The sequence below is a fragment of the Ambystoma mexicanum genome, chromosome 13 (assembly GCF_040938575.1).
Source record: "Ambystoma mexicanum isolate Mex_15411 chromosome 13, UKY_AmexF1_1, whole genome shotgun sequence".
Classification (NCBI taxonomy): domain Eukaryota; kingdom Metazoa; phylum Chordata; class Amphibia; order Caudata; family Ambystomatidae; genus Ambystoma; species Ambystoma mexicanum.
In genome coordinates, this window is record NC_090938.1 from 729,595,504 (window position 1) to 729,618,739 (window position 23,236).

A 23,236-nucleotide genomic window follows, 5' to 3' on the forward strand; every position below is an offset into this window, starting at 1 on the left:
TGCCATGCCGCAATTGTCCAAGTCATTGAAGAGTGGTAGAGTGAAAATAATGTACAATGTAGGAGAGGTGCAGGAGCCCTGTGGGACTCCGCAATGGATGGTGGTTGGTGCAGCACAGACCTGGTCCGAGAACACTCATGAGTCTCCCTTCAAGGAAGGAGGTGATCCAGGATGTGGCTTGATGGGAGAATTGAGCTGCATTCCTGAGTTGTCTGCAGAGGGTCTTGCGGTCAACAAGATCAAACGCCGTCAAGGAGCATGAGCAATGCAGGCTTGCCTTCGTCCATTATTTTATCCTAATTGGTTCTTCAGATCCATTAAGGCGGACTCCGTTCCGTGGCTTGGTCCGAAGCCGGATTGCCTCTTTCCAAGGATGCTGTTCAAGTCAAGGAAATGTTGGATTTGTAAATAAGCAGCTTTGTCTAGAATTAATAGGAATTGGTGATTTCTGTAGTTGTTGGATGATTCCGGGTCAAAGGATTGTTTTTCCAGAAGTGGGCACACCCATGCCTCCTGAAGGAAGGGACGATACCAGAGGCAAACAAGGCATTAATGAAGGATGTCAGAAATTGAGCTAGTGTGCTTGCGCAATCTTTTATAAGATTGACTGGGAAGACATCACCCTTGCAATTGGAGGGTCTGATTTGTTTAATGATGGCCAAAACTCTGTCTCTTACTTCCCTGAAGGAGAAGAGCGTTTTGGCGTCAGAGTTTGTTATTGGTGAAGAGGGCAAGTTTGCTTTGGGCAATGCATTATAGTGGGGGTGAATTTTCTCCTGCAGGAGTACCATTTCTTTTTTAGCATGGGTGTTTGGACACGAGGACCAAGTTTTGCCTTTCACAAGTTCTTGTGGCTGGGGCAGACCTTTCCTTGAATATGGCAAACTGTTCTTTTGATTCCAATTTGGCATTCGAAATTCTGGCATTATAAGCTGTAGAGATGGCTTTTTGTATTGGGAGGTATTTTGTAGGCCCCCCCCCCCCCCAACGTGGAGTTCTGTGGGTCAGCTTGCCATTTTGTGAGCGCAATGCGCAGGAGCGTAATTTTTGGAGATCTGTTGCGCACCAAGAATTTGCATGTTTCTTTCTCGCTAGCGGGGCAATGGTGCCTATTGCGGTGTTAGAGTTCTACCAGCGTAAGGGGATCGTTGCAGAAGAGGCTTGAGGGCTGGAACCTATAGAAACAAGGATCCAGTCTCTGGTAAGGTTACGTGAGCATCTAGCTAATGCTGATGAGGAGGGCGTGTTAGGTTTGGTGGTTTTGGTAATGGTCGGGATGGACAAATTATCAAGGTGGTGGTGATGGTTGGCCAGGGAGTGTTGGAGCCGATGTCTGCTGCACAGTTGTGCTCCGCTACCCAGTCTAAAATACATCCTTTGGTGTGGGTAGGGTGCGTGATTTGGTGTAGAAAACCCATGTCCTGGAGTGTTTTGGAAAGGGAACTTTGCTCGTTTATCTTTAGGATCATTGAAACCAAGATTGACATCTCCCAGTGGGATAGTTTTGGTAGTGTTTTTGAAGTTCTCTCCTAGTAGAGCGAGCAGGTTTCTATGAAAGTAAGTAGTGGGCCTGGAGGGCGGTAGATTATATGGATAGCAATCGTGCAATTTGGTGAGAGGGAGAGTTTCACCGATAGGGCATCTGCATTCCTGCCTAGCGGTGAGTTTGTCAGGAATTCCTTTTCAACGAGGGCCACTCCCCCTCCTTTAGCAAGCAGTCTTTCGGAAAAGGGTGTAGTCTGGTGGGACGGCTAAGATGATAACTGGTCCCACTGCTTCATGAACCCATGTTTCAGTAATGGCGAGAGCATCCAGATCCAGGTTGGTGAGCAGGTCATGCATCTCCGTGGCATGGACTGGGAGTAAGCGTGCATTTATAAGGGCACATTGGAGTGGAATGGGAGAAGAGATGGTTTTACTTAAAATTGGCATGGTGATCATAGTGTCTTTGTTGGTGTTAAGTATAGCAAGGGTGGTGGTTGCTGAGACATGGGAGACATGCGTGCCTAGTAGTTGGTTTCTACTAGAGGTGGGCCTGGGGCATTTGGCATGCTGGGAAGTCTACATGCTAAGTGGTTTAAGAGTAATTGGTAGCGAGGGGTGCGGAGGGCGGTTTCTGAAGGAAGGCACGAATAAGGTAGAGGGAATGTCAGAGTTTAGCGTTGGCGGCCTTTTATCCATGCTGGGTGGGAACTAGGTTAACAGATGCTAAGGCTGCTTATGGCCGCGCCTTTTTAGGGGTGCTACAAGACGATTGTAGGTGCTGAAGCAGTGATGTATATAAATGATGGTGATACGCGTGAAACCTAGGCAGGGTAGGGCTTTACGGTGTGAAACAGGGCTACAATAGTGTGACAGTGATCAGAATCATACATGAACGCTGAAATGAGCCATACTAGGTGGGCTTTCTGGCAAAAACAGTTTAACAGTAAGACACAGCTGCACTGAGGCAGGCTTAAAGGTCGGGATTTTGATTGGGGGTTTTGGGAATTTTTAGGATCATTTGGGGGTCGTTGGCGTAGTAATAGGAGAGGTTGCGTGCGGATGATTCCTGGTACAGAGGTCAGATAAAGGTTGAAAAGGAGACCAGAGAGGCTGGCGCCTTGGGGTACTCTAGTATTCACAGGGCAAGCAGTTGAGACATAAGGGGAGAGGAAGGCGATTTGTTTCCTGGCGGAGAAAGTAGGCAATCCATTTTGAGTGCCAAGCCACCGATTCCTAGGGAGTGGAGGTGGTCAAGGAGGATTGAGTGGTTAACAGTCAAAGGCTACTGACTGAAGGTTGTGCAGCGCCGATTCTCCATCCGAGTCTGCAGGTGCTTTGAGATCATCCCAGATCGAGATCAGAGTGGTTTCTGTTCCATGGCACGGTCTAAAGCCTGACTGTGCGGGGGTCGAGTAGTTTGTGGGATTCTATGAAGCAATTGAGCTGAGTGTATGCAGCCCGGTCAATTAGTTTTCCGAGAAATCTGATGTTGGAGATCAGTCTGTAATTTAGGGTCGAAGGATGCCTTTTTAGAAGCGGTTTGACATGCGCTAAAGGCTTCTGGAAAGGTGAGGGAGTCAGAGTATGGACCTTACATGTTCTCCTGTGCAAGTAAGGGAGAATATTTCTTTCAGAAGAGCGGCAGGGAAGGGGACGAAGGGGTGGGGGCGGAGAAATCTAGAGGGTCTGCTGCCAGATAATAGGAACTGGTCTCTAGAGATGGGGTTGGAAAGAGTTGAATGTTGGCATTGTGGTAGGTGAGGGTGGAGAGTTTGGTGTTAAGGGTTGCCATCCTGTCAAGTGCAGTGTTGTTGAAATCTAGCGAGAGGGAGGTTTGGTAAGAGGTGCAAGTAGGTTTCACGAATTCGGAGATGATTGTGGAGTTCTTAGCTGCTGCAACAGTTCAGAATTAGTTTATTGCAATAGTCCTTTTTGGCCCCTCGGATTTGTAATTACGGTGGTGAGGGAGAGCATAGAACTGAGATTGGTTTTAGATGCTTGCCATTTGTGCTCAAGACAGTTATTTTGACTTTCTATTGAAAGTCAGAGGTGGGGTGTGACCCATTTGGGGGATGGTCCTTGCGTGCGGCTGCAGGGTGTGAGATGGTGAGAGGAATTTGAGATCCTTTAAGCCAGGAGTCAAAGGATTCAATGATTAAGGGTCTACCACAGGTCAGCATTGCTGGGGGACAGAGTGGCAGAGCTTCGGCTAGGTCAGGGAGTACCTTGACTTTGTTCCAGCATTTTTGATCAAAAGTGGGGCTGGTGTGTGGATAAAGAAAGATTGCAGAGTGGTCTGGCCAGATGGTTTGGGACTGGATGTAGAGACAAGGTCATGGGAGCTGAAGATGCATCAAGGGTGTGACCACCTGAGTGAGTTGGGCTAGTGGTATGTTGTGAGAGGTTGAGTGCATCATCGACCACCAGAGGTTGGGTCATGGGGTTGTTGGCATATTGAACCAGATATTGAAGTCTAACAATAGTGTATGGGTTGGGTGATTTACCTGAATGCTATTGAGACAGATTTTACTAGAAGGGATTCACAGGTAGCGTTGCAAGTTGGTTTCAACCAGTGACACGGAAACACTACTTGTAGAGTATTGCTACTCCGCCAGATCTGGAAGGTCTGCTGTGGGCTATAAGTGAGTAGCCAGATGGGAAGGCCTCATGCGCGACTGGTGCAAGTGTATTTTTTAACTGTCCAAGTGTGTTCCTCGACTTTTCACTGTGTACTCATTGAGGGCCGATTACCAGGCTTACCTCTCCTGAGACTTAGCCTAGACCACTCACCTTGAACTGGTTTGGCTACAGCTCCCAGAGTTGTCCGCGTCACTAAACTAGGTTGGCCTTCTATACATCTGTCCGCCAAAGTATAGACAATCAGTCCTAACACCATTGAAAACGGAGGATTGCTGAAGCAAAGCCCTGCTGCAGAGGAGTCTGTTGTGGAGAGACATTTAGTCCTTTCACTCAGCCATCTTTGGTTTCATTTCAAAGAAGGTCTGGAGTGTTGGGGAGAAATTTCAGTTTGTGCTTATTCCCCTTATCCCGGGACTCCCACACCCGCCTCCCCCCCCCACCCACTCTCACTCTCTGAAGACACCCCCTCCGCCCAAGAACTTCTGCTGGCCCCTGGATGTTTGATTTCTTCTCTTGGGAGAAACTTTGTGCTCATTCCCGTTTCTTACTGGGATTATTTGTACTGCTTTTAAGGAGTACACTTTCCTCCATGTGGTTAATGTAGGTACCGGTTATTGACTGACACCTAGCACCCTCTCTGCAGTGTCACTGAGGAGTCACTTGGACTTCACTTTATGCTGCAATACATTATCTTGTGTGAACTACAGTTCCCAACAGAAGTAAGGAAACTTGTCGTACTTGCCTTTTCCTGTGTGGGACCGGCACACCAACTTATGCAGCGGCTGGGGGTTCCATTGTAACCCCTTTTCCCACTACTTATGTAACTTTGTTAAAGCGACAAACTAACCTAAATGGCAGTGCATGAGTCTTCTACCTTTTGTGCATGTTACTAGCAAGATGAATTCTCCACTGCAATACAGCGCCCATGGGTGACCATTTTCCTAAAATGCCCCTCCACACCGGCCAGTCTTACTTTTTTCCCCCATTTCAGCTTGTAAGTTCTCTCATTTCAAGTGGGATTGTGTTGCGAGTTAAACCCAGGGAGGGAGGATCCCAAAATGTCACTGTCCTTTGTAGGTAACCAATTCTAACTGGGCTGCTGTCCTGCAGGACAGTCAAACCTCCCCCGCCCCCCTGGTGATTGACAGATCCATGAGAGTGAATGAATGGGTTCCAGCATATAAGGCAAGGGTTCTTGCAATCATGTGAACCTCCAGAGGCAGGAATTCACCCAAAAGTCCCCTCACTGGATTCCAGTACCGAATATTATAAGAATCCAGACAGCGATATTAGTTTCTTCTTGGCGCTAAGAAAGTCACCAAAACCACGAAGTGCCACTGTGAGCTGAATCGTTTGTTGCAGACCCCTTGGCTGCCGAGTGCAGCTGTTGCAGAAGATCTACGAAGGGCCACCCTTTCATCACCATGACAAAGGAGCTTGAATCAGGGTCTTCATCATTGCATCCAGAAGGCAAGCAACTACATTTTCAACTTCACTCTCCAGGTACTGTGGGGGCTTGGGTTACACGTACCAGAGGCCCTTTTCGGTGCTCATTTGCTTTGGGAGAGTTTTCTTCACCTTAATTCTGCTGGGCAGGTCTTGTAACCTGAACCCTAACAGGAAGGCTCCTCGTGAGTTCGTGTTTTCTACAAGAACCACTCACTGGTTACTTTTCTCTAAAGATTTCCATCAGAACTGGTGCTGTCAATTTGACTGTGGCTTTGCTGGTTTCCCAAAGGTCAATTTTCTTGATCCTGTTCCTCAATGACAGTTGCTAGCTGTGTTCTGGCTAACCTACCTTTCCTTCTCCTTAAAGTGAATTTTGCAAAGGTGAAACATACAAGTGTTTATTGACCTTAGCTGAAGTCACTGTGTGCCAGATACGAAAAGTATATGAAAAGTTACTTGGCTGCATTCTTGTTCCTTTTATAATCTATTCTACATCTTGTTGACTGTTATTTTCCCCTCTAGCTATCCTCCAAAACCAGAGCTTGGATTTAACCACAAGAAAATGCAAGATAACATGCAAACTCACGCACCAGCCGTGAAAAAGGAAGCTTTCGGATTAGGAGGCATGTGCTCTTCTGATATTGCCGGATCTCCTTTAGTGCCAGCATACCTGGCCGATATCGCCTCATCCTCGGAGCTTCACTGGAACGTTCTGCAGAGAAAGAAGCACGTGAGGCATAGCAAAGGATCTGGTGCAGGCATAAGTATGTGCATTTTCAACTAAATGGATAAAACATTTGAGAAAACATTTGTGGTGTAACCATGCACAGTTACAAGCAAGACTAAAAACGCATCCACCATTTGACTATTTCATAGCAAAATTGCTTGTGACCCACTACATCACTGCATGCATGCAATCCATTAACTACCATAAAGCATCCCAGTGCCATCGATGGCTTACATCATTTGCAATGTAGAGCGCGCAAAAGAGAGACTGGAAACTGGGCTAATCGAGATCTGCAAAACTTCCACAATGACCCAATATTAGAGGTCGAGATGGAACCCTTAACTGTTCTCCATGGATTCACATGCTCATGACTATTCCCAGTCGTCAGTTTAATTTCGGAACTGTATTTCACCTAACAACCAATCATTGAGATCTGGGTATTACTACCCCTAGCCAATGACTGCCCTCCACTTAAGCCCCTCCTCTGGCAGCCATCTTCAGATAAGTTAGCACGTAAAGTGGCAGTAGGACCAAGAGAAGAGACGCAGAGGGGCAGGCGGGAGGGTTTGCATGTGAATCCATGCCAGACCCATGCTGGAGAACAACAGTTACAGGTAACTAACTTGTTCCTTCTCCAGCATGGGCTCTGGCATGGGTTCACATGCTCATGAATAAATACATAGCTTTCCACACATTCACAACCACAGGAGGTGGAAAGGCTCGACACAAGCTTCTTTTACCTCTTCACCAGGCTCACCTTCAAGCTTTGTGCACCACTGCTTGGCCAACTCTCAACGACTCCGTGGAATCCCTGTCAACGCAGTAGAACTTCGTGACGGTGTGCATCAACCTCCATGTAGCAGCCCTGCAGATGTCCAGCAGGGGCACACCAGACAGGAACACATTAGCAGCAATCGCTCTGGTCAAATGGGCTCCGACGGCCAGACAACTGTTTGCCAACCGGTGCCAATGGGTGATGCAGCCAGAGAGCCACCTGGAAATGGAACCCTTGGACAGGGCATTCCCATGATTCACAGGGCCCAAGTTCACAAAGCTGAGACGTCTTCCGGAAACGCTCCACATAGAACTTCAGCGCTCTAGCCATATCCAGCAAGTGCAAATTCCTTTCAGCCGACGACGAAGGCGTCAGAAAAACACAGGGGCTCGTCCAGATGAAAGTCTGAGGGGGCAGTTGCCAAGAAGGTCCAGGTACCAGATCTGCCTTGGCCACAATGAGTATCATCCTGCAACAGGACCGTTGAGTTGATGGATGACTCGAAGCAGCAACGGTGGGAACGCATACAGAAACAGGCTGTCCCAGAGGGAATGAGAATGCGTCCCCATGCTCCCCGGCTGGGGAAACCTACTGGTGAACCTCCGGCACTTGGGGATCATTGCAAACTGATCAGTTTGAGGATTGCCCCATTTGGAGAACAGGCGGTCCACTTAGGCCTGCTGAAGCTCCCACTCGTGGCAAGAGAGTAGCTCCCTGCTGAGGGAGACTGTTCTTTACTCCTGCCAGATGAAACAGAACATCCCATGTGCAACAGCCCAGACTCATAGGTCCTGCGCTACTTGCACAACGCCAGGGATCTGGGGCCCCCCTGCTTCCGGATGTACAACATCGTGGTGGTATTGCCCTTGAAGGACGGAAGGAAGGTCTTGCGGGCCCATAACCATAGTTCCAGAACATTGATGTGCAACGTTTTCGCCTCTGGACAGCCACAAGCCTCTGACATGAAGCCTTCCAGTGTGAGCTCCCCATCCTTCCAGGGAGGCGTCAGTCGTCACCATCTCCTGGTGTTGTGGGGTCTGGAAATCCACCCCTCTGGGCAGTAGACCCTGGTCTGGACCTCCTGATGAAAGTTGGTGGCCTTGAGCCAACTACGGCAGCAAAGGCAAACGCTGTTGCCCATCTGGCAGAAACCTCCGTCTGCAAGGTCCGTGGCCACCATGATGGCGTGGTCCGAAACCAGAATCTTCATTGCCTCTGACCCATCGTCGGGGGAAGAACTCCCCGAGAGGAGAGAGCTTGATCCACAGCTCCCAGTCGTAGCGTGCTACGCTAGCGAGGGCATTGGCAGCCACTGCAGAGTGGATTACTCGCCTTCCCCATCGCATCCAACTACTTCCCCACGTTGTCAGGAGGGGTGGATGCTGCCGAAGACGTAGACCCTGCCGACTTTTTCCTGGCTGCTGCAGAGACCACCGAGTCTGGCGACGGTTGGGCCTGCAAGCACTCGAGTGCATGGTCCTGACCCTGTACTTCTCCAGGTGGTCCCTCAAAGCTGGGGCTTTAGAAGGGTTCTTCATGAGAGCCAGTCCTTCATCCCAAATGTCATCCAATAGAGGGACTGACAAGGATGGTCTTCCTCTTAGCCTTGCGGCCTTGGTGTAAGAAACCCTTCTCCACTGGCATGAGCAAGAAAAGCTCAGACGCTCTGGAGTTTGCATGGAACAATCCCATCTCGTCCGGCTCGGAAAATGTGGGCAGAGACGAGGAGAGTTTCCCCCATCCCAGTCGTCCATGCCCATAGTCGTCCCCATGTCCGGTTGCGTCTCATCCCTCTGTGGCGAAAGGTGGCAAGAATGCAGTGGGTGGCTTACTCTTCTTGTCGGTGGTTCCCCGTCAACAGCGGTTAAGCCGTCACCAGAGCCACGGGTGGGTCTGTCGGCAGCGTAGCCGGCATCCTCCTCTATCTCAGATGCCAGAGTGTGCAGAGTAGAGGGAATGTCCACTAAGGTCTCTAGGGGGCAGTTGGGCACAGGGCATGTATGACGCTGGGGCATAGGCGCAGAGCCAAGGCCTTCGTCACCCTGAGGTCCTCAGTCATCACCCTTGTCGTATGGCGTGGCTCAGACGTGTCCCCCCCTGCCCCCTTTCTTCGGGTCCAGAGGTGATGTCAAGGATATGATCGGCATACTCTTCTCTGGGGTATTCTAAATGGGCTCCTGGGGGGGGGGGGGGGGGGGTAGGGACACTCTTGCCTTAGTGAGGGTGCCCTGCGGGTCCGTCTCCGCAGCTTTCGAAAAGGGATGCCGTCACCACCACCAAAGCGATGGAAGGCAGCACCTTCGTCGGGAGTACCTGGGCCTTCACGGTCAGGAGAGTTCCCTTGTCCTGCTTGGACTTTGTGGTCATCATGGACACCTTTGCCTTAGGGGACGGTTCGGAGCCTTGGTCCCCTTTGGCCTTCTCCATCAAGGGTTGGCCATCCGCCGTACCCTGTTTGGACTTCTCCTTGGCTGTCTCCAGGGCCACTTTGAGCTCGCCCAGATGGTCTGACTTCCTCTTGGATTAAGATCCAGAGCGTTGACTGGTGACTGAGCAGCTGGAGATGAACGTGCCCTGGCCGCAGAGGAGCCCGCCACAATGGTGCTCACGATGGTAGCGGACTAGCAGTGCTTGAACTTTTGTTAGATCCCAATGGGAGGGGCACTCTCAACGGACTTAACACACTCTGCTTTCCCAGATCTGGGAGAGGCCTGCCCCTGGGAAGCACTCGGTGCAGAGGCCTTGGCCTTCAGCCACTCTTCTAACCGCTTATGCGGATCCCTCAACTTGCACTTCGAGAGCTCATGGCAAAACAAAAGCCTGCACCTTGGGATCTGGGTGCAGGCAGAAGCAGTGGGAATGTCTATTGTCCATGTAAACATTCCACAAACCGCAGCCGGTACTTGAAAAGGAGGGGGAAATCCTTCTCGTCCGCCATGATCCCAGCATTGTAGGCCTTAAGAACCTTCTGGAAGCCTCCACAAAGAAAAAGCGATGAAATTCACCCTCGAGGGGCGCTGAAGAATCTGAAAAACGGGTCTCCGTTAGAAGGCTCATCGATGGAGCACAGGGGCTCGATTGACCAAAAAATGGATTAAAACGCTTCCAAAAAGCGAAAATCGCAGTAAAAGCTCAAGAGCTAAGCACAAGGACTCAACACTTGAACGTGCAGTAAAATTCTGAAGATGGCTGCTCGAGGAGGTGCTTAGGTTGAGGGCAGTCATTGACTAGGGGCAGTATGACCCAGAGCTCAGTCATCAGTTGTAGGAGAAACAGTTTTAGAAATTAAACTGAAACAGTTTTTTTTCCTGTTAGAGGATTCCCAGCCAGACGGGGAATATTCATGAGCATGCAAATCCATGCCAAACCCCATGCTGGAGAAGGAACAAGTTACTTGCCTGTAACTGTTGTTCTCCAGCATGGGTCTGGCATGGATTCACATGCTCATGAATATTCCCCGTCGTCAGGCTGGGAATCCTCGGTAAAGAATAATCAGTGTCAGCTTCGTTTCTGATCTGTCTTTCGTAGTAGTAACCAATCACTGGTCTCTGCGTCATACTGACCACAGCCAATGACTGCCATCTCCCTAAGCCCCGCCTCTGGCAGCCATCTTCAGATTTGGTAGCACGTGAAGTGTGAAGTGGCAATATGACCAAGTGAAGAGCCGCAGAGGGGTAAGCGGGAGGGTTCGCATGTGAATCCATGCCAGACCCATGCTTGAGAACAACAGTTACAGGTAAGTAACTTGTTCCTTCTCCAGCATGGGGTCTGGCAGGGATTCACATGCTCATGAATATAAGATTAAATAGCAGTACACATGCACAACCACGGGGCCGGGGGGGTAAAAGGCACAACATTAAGCAATACAAAAAAAACCTCAACATTAAGCATCTCTTACCTCCTCACCAGGCTCACCTTAAGCGAACAGGTTGCGCAGCACTGCTTGGCCGACCCTGGACTCCCTGGAATCCCGATCGACGCAGTAGAATCTCGTGAAATTGTGCGTCGACCTCCACGTAGCAGCCCTGCAGATGTCCAGCAGGGGCACACCAGATAAGAACCCCGTAGTAGCAGCAATCGCTCTGGTCGAATGGGCTCTCGGACGGCCTGGCAGCGGTCGGTTAGCCAACCGTTGACAGTGCATGATGCAGCCGGAGAGCCATCTGGAAATGGAAGCCTTCGAGAGAGCCTTCCCCTGATTGACAGTTCCAAAGTTCACAAAAAGTTGTGACGTCTTCCGAAAACTCTTTGTGCGGTCCACGTAGAACTTCAGCACTCTAGCCACATCCAGCGAGCGCAAAGTCCTTTCAGCCGGCGACGGGAAGAAAACAGGCAACACCAAGGGTTCGTTGAGGTGGATGTCCGACGGCACCTTGGGCATGAAGGAGGGGTGCGTCCTGAGCACTACCCTCGTGTCGTGAAAAGTCAAGTACGGGGGCTTGCAGGAAAGGGCCTGGATCTCTCCCACCCTTCGTGCGGAGGTGATGGCCACAAGAAACACTGTTTTCCACGACAAGAACTTCAACGGAGCTGAGTGCAGAGGCTCGAACGGAGGTCCCATGAGCTTGGTCAGCACCACATTGAGCTCCCACGCCGGGGCCTTCACCGGCGGGAACGATCTGAACAGTCCCTTCATGAATTCTTTTACCAGACGATGAGACCACAAAGACGTCCGCCCCGTGGTTCTGGTGTATCGGGAGATTGCAGCAAGATGAATCTTGACGGAAGCGTGCGCCAGTCCAGCCTTGGCCAGCGTCAGCAGGTACGGCAGTAGTTGAGGAGCCGTAATCCATAGAGGGTTAATCTTCTGTGCGTGGCACCAGACAGAGAACTTCTTCCATTTGTGTCCGTAGCATTTAAGAGTTGAGGACGCCCTGGCCTTTGCAAGAACCTCTCTGCAGTCGGCCGGTATGTCGTAACCTCCAAACTCTAACGCTGCAGGAGCCAGGCCTGCAAGTTCAGCGACTTCGGGTCGTGATGGAGGATGGCGCCTCCTTCCCTGGCGAGAAGATCTGCGTCCACCGGCAGCTTGATTGACGGGGACGCTGACAAGTCCAGAAGGTCCGGGAACCATATCTGCCTCGGCCACGCAGGTGGTACGAGGATCATCCTCTTGAGCTGGTTGATGAGCCGGATCGGCAGTGGAGGGAAAGCCTATAGGAACAGGCCCTCCCAGGGGAACGAGAAAGCATCGCCCATGCTCCTCGGCTGGGGAAACCTGCTGGCGAACCTCCGGCACTTGGGAGTTCGTCACCGTCGCGAACAGATCGATCTGGGGTGTGCCCCACTGTCGGAAGAGGCGATCCACTAGATCGTCGTAGTTCCCACCCGTGGCACGAGCGCAGCTCTCTGCTGAGCGAGTCGGCAATGGTGTTTTTATTCCTGCCAGATGAAACGGCACCAGAAACATCCCTTGGGCGACGGCCCAATGCCACAGATCCTGCGCCTCCTTGGACAGGGCTGGGGATCTGGTACCGCCCTGCTTCCTGATGTAGAACATGGTGGTGGTGTTGTCGGTGAAGATCCGCACCACCTTGCCCTTGAGGGACGGAAGAAAGTGCCTGAGGGCCCAAAACACTGCACAGAGTTCCAGGACGTTGACTTTCTCCGTCGGCAGCCAAAGGCCCCTCGCGTGCAGATTTTCGGTGTGCGCTCCCCACACTTTCAGGGAGGCATCCGTGGTCACTGTCTTCTGGTGGCCCGGGGTCTGGAAGTCCATGCCCGCCGTCAGATGCGCGGGTGCCCCACCACCAGATCGCTCGTCGGAAGCTCTCGTCGAGTGTGATCCTGTCCTCAAAGCTGCCTGTCGTCTGGCTCCAGCGAGCATCCAGGAACTCCTGTAACGGGCGCATCCGAAGCCTGCACAGGCGGATGAGATAAATGCAAGACGACATCATTCCGAGGAGGGACTTGGACCTCACCCTGGCCGCAACCAGCATCCGCTGCACCTTGCCCAAGATGGACTTCGTCCTTTCCTCCGGAGAGGCCAGAAGCGCCACTGTGTCAGGCTTCGCTCCCAGAAACAGTGCGTCTTGCGCAGGCACCAGGTGGGACTTGGCGTAGTTTATGGAGCATCCCAGGTCCGTGAGTAGTTGGGACGGTCCTCGCCGTGTGATCCGCGGCGAGCTCCTTTGTCTTTGCTCGGATGAGCCAGTCGTCCAGATAGGGGTAGACGTGGATCCCCTCCAGACGCAGCCGCGCCGCCACCGGTGCGAGGCACTTAGTGAACACCCTGGGTGCCGACCTCAATCCGAAGGGAAGGGCTCTGAACTGGTAGTGACGCCCTTGGAACACGAACCCGAGAAACTTTCGGTGTCCCTTTAGGATGGGGATATGGAAGTAGGCATCCTCCAAATCCAACGATGACAGGAAATCGCCCTCCTCCAGCTGACCCAGGACGTGTTGAAGGGCGACCATCCGGAACTTCTGTGCCTTGATGAATTTGTTCAGTCGTCGTAGGTCCAACCTGAAACCAGTTCCGATTGGCATCTAGGACAGTGGGGACCATTCCTTTGTGCAAGAGACCCTTCCATTATGCCAGAGTATGCTTGGAGGGATGATCAGCAAATGCGACCGTAATTTGAATTCTGATGTGCGTTACTGGGCGCAGTGTTGATGCACTGGTTCAATAAGGATCCCCCTTCCTCGCTCCCTCAACTGAAACACCAGACCTGCAATCTGGAAGGCCTGAAACAATACACCAGCACCCTTTAGCATCTATAACAGACGGCAAAGCACTGCCTCTCCAAGAAGACCAGAAGGAACCCTCTGAGGTGCCAATTTATCTGGTGGGGAAAACTGATCATAGTTTCTGCGCAAAGGCCTAGTCTCCCTGAAGCTCAAAATCACAACTGCATCGCCTGACCCAGAAGCATTTGCCCCTTTGCTTCCAGGACCCTGAAGACATAAGAGAATTTTCTCTGCAATATCACAAGCAATCACTCTGGTTCAGATCCCCTCACTATGGAAGCTCCAGAGGCCCGTGCTGCCTCATTCCTGTGACTGCACATCAAACTTGCCTTCCCAGTCCATAGTCTGTGGCTGGCTCCTTTCTGGTACGTTTTCTTCATTCTTCCTCTGGTTCTCATCAAGCCGACCCATCTTTGGAAGCCATATCCCATGCTCCAGGAAGTGTGAGCTCAATCACCAAGATATGCTGACTGCAGCCATCTCTCCAGTCTGCCCCTCTGGATTAGGCCTGGGCTGTTCTGCCACGACTAGCACTTCAAGAGCCTGGAGAACCGGAGGGCATCACCACTATTTCTGCCAGTGACAGCAATACCTATCCTAGGAACCTGACCAAAGGACCTTTAGGAGAATTTCACTATCAAGTGCTGCTGAGCCGTGTGGATACCGGTTCCAGTACAGAAATATAAATAATGGTATCCAGTCAATATTTCGAAAACATTTTCGAAATGCTATTTGAGAAAAAAAAAGCCAATTTTTTTAGAATGCTTTATTTTATATGTTTTATTTAAACACAAAGTATCAATAGAAATAAAACGGGGGTGGGGCTGACCCCCCCCCTCCCCATTTCAAAAATAAAAACCATTCTAAAAAAAAAATGTGTAGGCAAAATTGCATCGAGGAAATGGCATTTCTAAAATATGGCATTTGAAAAAGTCACTATAAACCATACATAACAGTAACATGATACAGAAGTGTTCAATGTATATGTCCTCAAAAGATTCAAATATGAGAAACCCAGAGAACACGTTGAAACAGAACTTAGTTCAGCTGGCACATAATCTGGGCTGGTAGAAGCCATATTTTAGTACCAGGGCCAGTTCCCTACAGAGGAGCAACCTTCTAGTCACTCATACCTTTCTCCCCTTTCACCTTCCACCAATCTTGCTACAGAAGAGTCCCTCAAGCTACAGCGTAATGGAGCTGAAATACAGCCAAACTGACCCAGCAGGAGAAGACCAGGAAAATTGAATGAAGAGGCTGGAGCACCCCAAACTCAAAGAGGCATAAGATGAGGGAGACGGGCTGGAACAGGAGTAGAGTCGAATTGCAACTAAAGGCCAAGAAGCTGAAGGTCGAGATCGCAAAGGCCAAGAGTACCCTTCTTAGCAAAACAGAAGGGTCAAACCATTCTCTCAGAACTCGAGGAGTTTGCAAATGAGGTCTGGGTATGGCCGAGTGGTAGAATTCCCTCTCACGACCTTGCAATGTATAGGGAGAGCAAAAAAAACTTGGTCCACTGCCTCCCTGAAAGAAATGCATGGTTGGATAGAGGTTAAAAAGTGGATACATTTGATGAACGAAGTCAAGTTATGCAGGAGCATAGTCTGAATGCTCATTCCGCAGAGTTAAGTCAGCACCTTGATGACTAGGAACTAGAGCCACTTGAGTGGGCAATGGTAGCTGATCTCTTGGTCTACCCTAGAGTGTCCAGAAAGACAGATGAAAGGCACAAGCCTACTTCTTATAAGAATCCTCCCAAAGTTCCTAAAATAGAGGGGTGTAAGTGCCATGCGGTGGTAACAAGGTTAGTCCTGTGCCTGCCCACCAGCAGGAAGCCAGGAAACTCCTCCCTATGTGCCCACTTAACTGTAGACTGTGGGTCACCTGCCTGGACATAACTGTCCCAGGGTACATGGGGAAAATGCTCTTCCACAGTGGGAAGTTCAAAGGAACATGGGAGGTACATTCAGAGGGTCCATCTATGGTCAGGAGACCATGGGCCTTCAGGACTGGGGCTAGCAGGACAGTGGCGGCTAAGACATTGATCCAGATTGAGGACTACCTACCCATAACGCCTCACACCACCACACTTGCCGGTTGTCCAAGCAAATTGCCTTTTGCCAGAGTGTCCAGCGAGTACATGAAAAGGACCCTGCATAATGACTTGGAACTTGGCATGATGGAGGTCTAAATTTACACTTTGTATCCCAGAAACTTGGCTAGTCGCAAGACGGTTGGTATTCCTGCCACCTCGACAACTTCAACTGCTTTTTCTATGTCTTCTCACCAGCATGGTCTTTGTCAGATTCCTTCACCCCGGCGTCCTGATCCTATCATCAGTAATTCCCTTTTGGCGTCTGTCTTGGCAACTTCCTTTTGATCTCTTCTATTTTTGCCTCTCCTATTAGTCTTTTCCTTGCTTGCTCTTTCCTTCCCATTAGACACAGCTACAGCTGCCTCTGTCCAAGGCTCATCCTACTTCTGCCCACACTGACTCTTTCCCCGGACTTCATTCCCAACGTTGACCTTATTCTCCCCCATCTCGCCTCACTCTTAATGCCTCCCTCAAATTTTGGGACTTTCCCTTCAATTTACAGCATGACCCGATTATCCAGATTCTTTAAAACCTCTACTCCTCTGCTCTCATCTTTCCAAGCTCTTGGAGCACATGGTCTATGCTCAGTTTTCCTCACATTAATACCAACTCTCCTTCCACCCAGTCACGCCACTAAGGCGGCTCTCAGTCACAATTTCACTTCTCAGCTCTCAACACTCCTGCCTTTTGTTACTTTAAGATCGGTCGGCTGCATTCGACACATGCAATCACTTTCTTCCCTTGGATTTGAAAACGAATTCCGCTCCCATCACACCGTTTCTTAGGCAGGCGATTCCATACCAATCTTTCTTCTTCGTTGCAAAGTGCCCAAATGCTCAGTCTCGGGGCCCCCTCTTGTTCTCCACCTTGCTTCTATAATCTCTTTTTTCGCTCTTTCACATCACTTGTATGCAGACCACACTCCGTTCTCCCCTATCACTCCGGCCATTTAAGATACCATCTCTTCATGTATTTACCACCATCTACAGCTGAATTCCCCTCCAAGACAGGTTTTCTTTCCTGCCACTACCATCCCATCTTCCTCCCAATTCCACCTCTATTTCCTTATTTTCCTGAACCCATGGCGCATACTTTGACCTCAGATTTCCCCTCTTGTTCCCGTTTTAACCTCTTAACATTCACAAAACCAGACTTTCCATGCCTCCTGTATCTGCTCCCGTCTTTTCTATTACTCCACCCTTCTCCTTGGTCTGCCCCTCCATCACATTTGTGCTTCATCTATTCTTAAATTTGTCTTCCTGGTTGGGACTAGCTTCCGCTTCTCTCCATTGGCTTCCTTTCCACCCTAGTCTGCATTTTAACTCTGCAAATCTCTTCACAACTTGGCCGACCCATTTTTCTGCCCGTATATCTTATTCTCCCACTCACTCCCTATGTTCTGAATCTAAATTTCAGAATGTCCCTCAGCCTCCCTGGACCACCTCCTATTTTTGCCCCACCCCCTATTGCCCCCTTCCACTGGAACACTTCCTCTTTCGTACTTCCAGCCACCTTTTCATTCTTTATACCGTTTTATAACCCTTTGTACAGCACTTGGCATAAAGTACTCTGCAGGGGCACTTTTGCCCCGCAAAGACTACCTCCACACACAATACTGGTCTCTGACCTTGCCTACCTGACTCTAAAGCATTTACACTCATTTGCAATTGCCATTTCACGAAGTACCGACTGAAATAATTCATATTTGAAAGGGATACTTGCTACATGGTGTTTTGTTTTACAACTTCATTTACCGCTTAATGTATAGTTTAGCCTTTCTTAATTTAAAGAATATTTTGTATACTAATCTATTGGGTTAACTTTTATTTGGCATCTAATAAGTGATGGTAATTCAGGAACCCAAAAGGCAGCCCATCATTACCTCACTGTCATGTCAGCTGCTAGTCGATCACTTCAATAATGACATTCACAGGCAACTATCATTAAAACCTGCGAGTACCACCACAAGCAAAAACACAGCTTCAGCAATCAGTTGGTTCTACACAAACTCACAATATGTACTCGTTTTTAGCCAACCTGCAACATCCAGTAGCCAGTAACCCTTGCAGAACGGACTGGTCTGCACCAAAAACCAGCACTCCATGAGAACCTGCACACAATGGTTCCACCCTAAGTGGGGCACTGAATCCACATTCTGTTTGATCTCCAATGGATCGTGATTGACAGCAGCAGTACCGATGCCTTATCTCTCCACAGCCTTGGCACAATAAACAAGCCAGTTTGCATTTCAATGTTTAGTACAATACAGACTATTCTGCTTTTCTGCTCTACACTCTGGTCCCAGACAGGTCTGCTATAGGGTCTAACAAGGGCACATCTTTTTCTATCCAATTTGTCAATGCCTATTCGAATCTGCCAAGTAAATGCTTCAAACTCGTGGCCTATTCTATGATCAAAGAATCGTGGAATTAAAGATCCCTCCTCTTAAAGCAACTACAAGAAGCTATCATTTGGTCAGCTTGCAAACACCTAAAACACATGGCCATAACAGAAACCCTCTTTACAGAAACACCTTGCTTCCCCATATCATGGTCAAGTTAAACGGGTCCGAGCCCACTCCTTGCAAAGACTAAAAAAAATAAACTCACGTAAACAATGACTGCAGTCTGTCTATTGGTAGAATCTAGAGGTTTTAAAACCTGTTGCTTTTACCATGATACTCCCTTATCTTGCATCCGTACAAGTTAAGTGATCAATGCACTGCTTTTACACAGACTTTATAGAACCAAGTCCCCAAAACAAAAACACAAACCATCCATTTCAGTCTCTGTAGACCAGTTCCCCAGCACCCTAAAAATCATACTGTTTTCTTACAACAAAAAAAAGCCATCCAAGAGACTTTACACAAAGCCAAATGCACCCAACAAAAGGAAGTTCCAATTAGCTCTGCAAATGGAAACTGTCAGCCTGCCCCTTGCTTCCACCTACAATGTACCACAATCTGTTTTGGATCAGTGATACCTGAAGACCGATGGAAAGAGCTTCAATATTTACTACCCGATCAGACAACATGAGAATGTAAAAAAATAAAACATTCTAATTTGCACGAGTTACCAAGTGCAAAGAAGTTATTTTTTCACGTTCCAAAAATACCCTCCTCTCCCAGTTGAAAATATACGCACTGTCCTACGAGTAACAAATCAACTCGGGGACAAATGCATCACGAAAAGAGGATACCAACATATACAGCAGTCTCGGGAAAGTGGGGGCGGGGTTCCTTAACAGTGTGTGGCCCATTAGTAGAACAGACGTCTATGAGAAATTAAGATAGCTTTCTAGGCCAAATTCAGATTTACAGCCCAGGTACAGCGGTCCTACATGGAGCTCAACTGCATCTTCAATCATCTATTTCCTAGAGATAACAATGGCTGCTTTACACGAGCAACACTTAAGTCCATTGCAAGCAATTTAACTCATTAAGCACATTCTTGGTAAGTCACAGAAGGGTTCTGCGAAAGGATTGAATCCAAGGACCTGAACCAGAAGGAGTTCTATGGCAACATCGGGCATCACCGCAATGAAAGGGTGAATACAAGGAGGTGGTCCTTAGGGGTTTGATGGACAGGTCATGCGACGAGTGAGCAGTGTAACGTCAGCTGTGTAGGCACTTCCTTCTAATCTGTGTTCGTTATGTTGACAGGAATCAGCTGGGATGGAGGGGGAGATCAGTTACAAGTGGGCTTATTAGTTATGAAAGCCCTGTACAGAGGAGGACTGTTTAGTTGTGCTGAAGTCTTTTCCGTTTACCCTGCCAAAGTTGGGCTGCCTTATAAGGAAAAGACTGAAGGTCAAAGCGATAAGTGGGTTATCGAAAAGTGGAGAAGAAGTCTGTTAAGTAGCAAACAAAGAGAAAACTGCCGGTGAAGCTTTGAGGCTGCTCCCCTCCCTCCCTGGCACACTCGGAGAAGGCGCTGAAGCCGGGCGCTGATAACGGCCAGTCAATTAGACAATCGCCCGAGAGGAGCGGTTGAAAGGGCACGTCGTTCCTCTTTGATGCTGTGGCCCAAACAGCTGGAGAAAGGTGCGCCATTGAGTGACGCCGCTGCCAGTGGGTGGAACGCAGACGTGGCGAGCGTGTAACTGGCAAGGGTTGGTGTGCCCGGCGAAGCCGAAGCAAGGACATTAAATTGCATTACGCGTGTGAATTGAGATCCCCCCCCCCTATTAAGAAGTAACAAGTTACTTACCTGTAACTGTTCTCCAGCATGGGTCTGGCATGGATTCACATGCTCATGAATATCAGAATAAATAGCAGTACACATGCACAACCACGGGGGGTGGCAAAAGGCTCAACATTAAGCAAGGAACAAGTTACTTACCTGTAACTGTTGTTCTCCAGCATGGGTCTGGCATGGATTCACATGCTCATGAATATTCCCCGTCGTCAGGCTGGGAATCCTCGGTAAAGAAAAAACCAGTATCAGTTTCGTTTCTGATCTGTCTTTCGTAGTAATAACCAATCACTGGTCTCTGCGTCATACTGACCACAGCCAATGACTGCCCTCTACCTAAGCACCGCCTCTGGCAGCCATCTTCAGATTTGGAAGCACGTGAAGTGGCAGTATGACCAAGTGAAGAGCCGCAGAGGGGTAGGCGGGAGGGTTCGCATGTGAATCCATGCCAGACCCATGCTGGAGAACAACAGTTACAGGTAAGTAACTTGTTCCTTCTCCAGCATGGGGTCTGGCATGGATTCACATGCTCATGAATAAAGAATACATAGCAGTACACACATGCACAACCACGGGAGGTGGCAAAGGCTCAACATTAAGCATCACATCAACTCAACATTAAGCATCTTACCTCCTCACCAGGCTCACCTCAGGCGGACAGGTTGCGCAGCACTGCTTGGCCGACCCTAGACTCCTCCCTGGAATCCCGGTCGACGCAGTAGAATTTCGTGAAGGTGTGCGTCGACCTCCACGTAGCAGCCCTGCATATGTCCAGCAGGGGCACACCAGATAGGAACGCCGTGGTAGCTGCGATCGCTCTGGTGGAATGGGCTCTCGGACGGCCAGGCAGCGGTCGGTTTGCCAACCGGTGACAGTACATGATACAGCCGGAGAGCCATCTGGAGATGGAAGCCTTCGAGAGAGCCTTCCCCTGATTGACAGGTCCAAAGTTCACAAAGAGTTGTGACGTCTTCCGAAAACCTTTCGTGCGGTCCACGTAGAACTTCAGCGCTCTAGCTACATCCAGCGAGTGCAAAGTCCTCTCAGCCGGCGACGAAGGCGACGGGAAGAACACAGGTAACACCAAGGGTTCGTTGAGATGAAAGTCCGACGGTACCTTGGGCATGAAGGAGGGGTGCGTCCTGAGCACTACCCTCGTGTCGTGGAAAGTCAAGTACGGGGCCTTGCAGGAAAGGGCCTGGATCTCTCCCACTCGTCGTGCGGAGGTGATGGCCACGAGAAAAGCTGTTTTCCACGATAGAAACTTCAACGGGGCCGAGTGCAGAGGCTCGAACGGAGGTCCCATGAGTTTGGTCAGCACCACGTTGAGCTCCCACGCCGGGGCCGGAGCCTTCACCGGCGGGAACGATCTGAACAGTCCCTTCATGAACTCTTTCACCAGACGATGAGACCACAAGGACGTCCGGCCCGTGGTTCTGGTGTATCGGGAGATCGCAGCAAGATGAATCTTGATGGACGCGTGTGCCAGACCAGCTTTGGCCAGCGTCAGCAGGTACGGCAGCACTTGGGGAGCCGTAATCCGTAGAGGGTTAATCTTCTGTGCGTGGCACCAGACAGAGAACCTCTTCCATTTGTGTCCGTAGCATTTAAGAGTCGAGGACGCCCTGGCCTTTGCAAGAACCTCTCTGCAATCGGCCGGTATGTCGTATCCTCCAAACTCTAGCGCTGCAGGAGCCAGGCCTGCAAGTTCAGCGACTTCGGGTCGTGGTGGAGGATGGCGCCTCCTTCCCTGGAGAGTAGATCCGCGTCCGCCGGCAGCTTGATTGGCGGGGACGCCGACAAGTCCAGAAGGTCCGGGAACCATATCTGCCTCGGCCACGCAGGTGCGACGAGGATCATCCTGCACCGTGACCTCTTGAGCTGGTTGACGAGCCGGATTAGCAGAGGCAAGGGAGGGAACGCGTAGAGGAACAGGCCCTCCCAGGGGAACGAGAAAGCATCGCCCATGCTCCTCGTCTGGGGAAACCTGCTGGCGAACCTCCGGCACTTGGTGTTCGTCGCCGTCGCGAACAGGTCGATCTGGGGTGTGCCCCACCGTCGGAAGAGGCGATCCACCAGATCCTGCCGTAGTTCCCACTCGTGGCACGAGCGCAGCTCCCTGCTGAGTGAGTCGGCGATGGTGTTTTTTATCCCTGCCAGATGAAACGGCACCAGAAGAATCCCTTGGGCGACAGCCCAATGCCACAGGTCCTGCGCCTCCTTGGACAGCGCTGGGGACCTGGTTCCGCCCTGTTTCCTGATGTAAAACATGGTGGTGGTGTTGTCGGTGAAGATCCTCACCACCTTGCCCTTGAGGGACGGAAGGAAGGACCTGAGGGCCCAAAACACTGCACGGAGCTCCAGGACGTTGATATGCAGGGACTTCTCCGTCGGGAGCCAGAGTCCCCTTGCGTGCAGATTTTCGGTGTGCGCTCCCCACCCTTCTAGGGAGGCATCCGTGGTCACAGTCACCTGGTGGGCTGGGGTCTGGAAGTCCATGCCCGCCGTCAGATGCGCGCGGGTGCCCCACCACCGTATCGCTCGTCGGAAACTCTCGTCGAGCTTGATCCTTTCCTCGAAGCTGCCCGTCGTCTGGATCCAGCGCGCATCCAGGAACTCTTGCAACGGGCGCATCCGGAGCCTGCACATGGGAATGAGGTAGATGCAGGAAGACATCATCCCGAGGAGGGACTTGATGGACCTCACCTTGGCCGCGTCGGCCACCAACATCCGTTGCACCTTGCCCAAGATGGTCCTGGTCCTCTCCTCCGACGGGGAGGCCAGAAGGGACACTGTCGAGCCTCGCTCCCAGAAACAGTGCGACTTGCGCGGGCACCAGGTGGGATTTGGCGTAGTTCACGGAGAATCCCAGGTCCGTGAGGAGTTGGACGGTCCTTGCCGTGTGGACCACGGCGAGCTCCCTCGTCTTGGCGCGGATGAGCCAGTCGTCCAGGTAGGGGTAGACGTGAATCCCCTCGCGGCGCAGCTGCGCCGCCACCGGTGCGAGGCACTTGGTGAAAACCCTGGGTGCCGACCGCAGTCCGAAGGGAAGGGCTTTGAACTGGTAATGACGCCCTTGGACCACGAATCTGAGGAATTTTCGGTGCCCCTTTAGGATGGGAATGTGGAAGTAGGCATCCTCCAAATCCAACGACGATAGGAAGTCTCCTTCCTCCAGCTGA

At 50.5% G+C, this 23,236-nt stretch overlaps 1 protein-coding gene across 2 annotated transcripts in view; it reads right to left on the reverse strand.

The window, feature by feature from the left end:
• LOC138521831 (histone H3-like centromeric protein A) overlaps positions 1-23,236 on the reverse strand; it is a 213,173-nt gene that overhangs the window by 135,890 nt on the left and 54,047 nt on the right. For both annotated transcript variants that reach the window (XM_069634950.1, XM_069634951.1), the window contains exon 3: positions 6,165-6,286. In XM_069634950.1, coding sequence (XP_069491051.1) covers positions 6,165-6,286 — 122 coding nt within the window. The remainder of the gene's footprint in view (positions 1-6,164; positions 6,287-23,236) is intronic.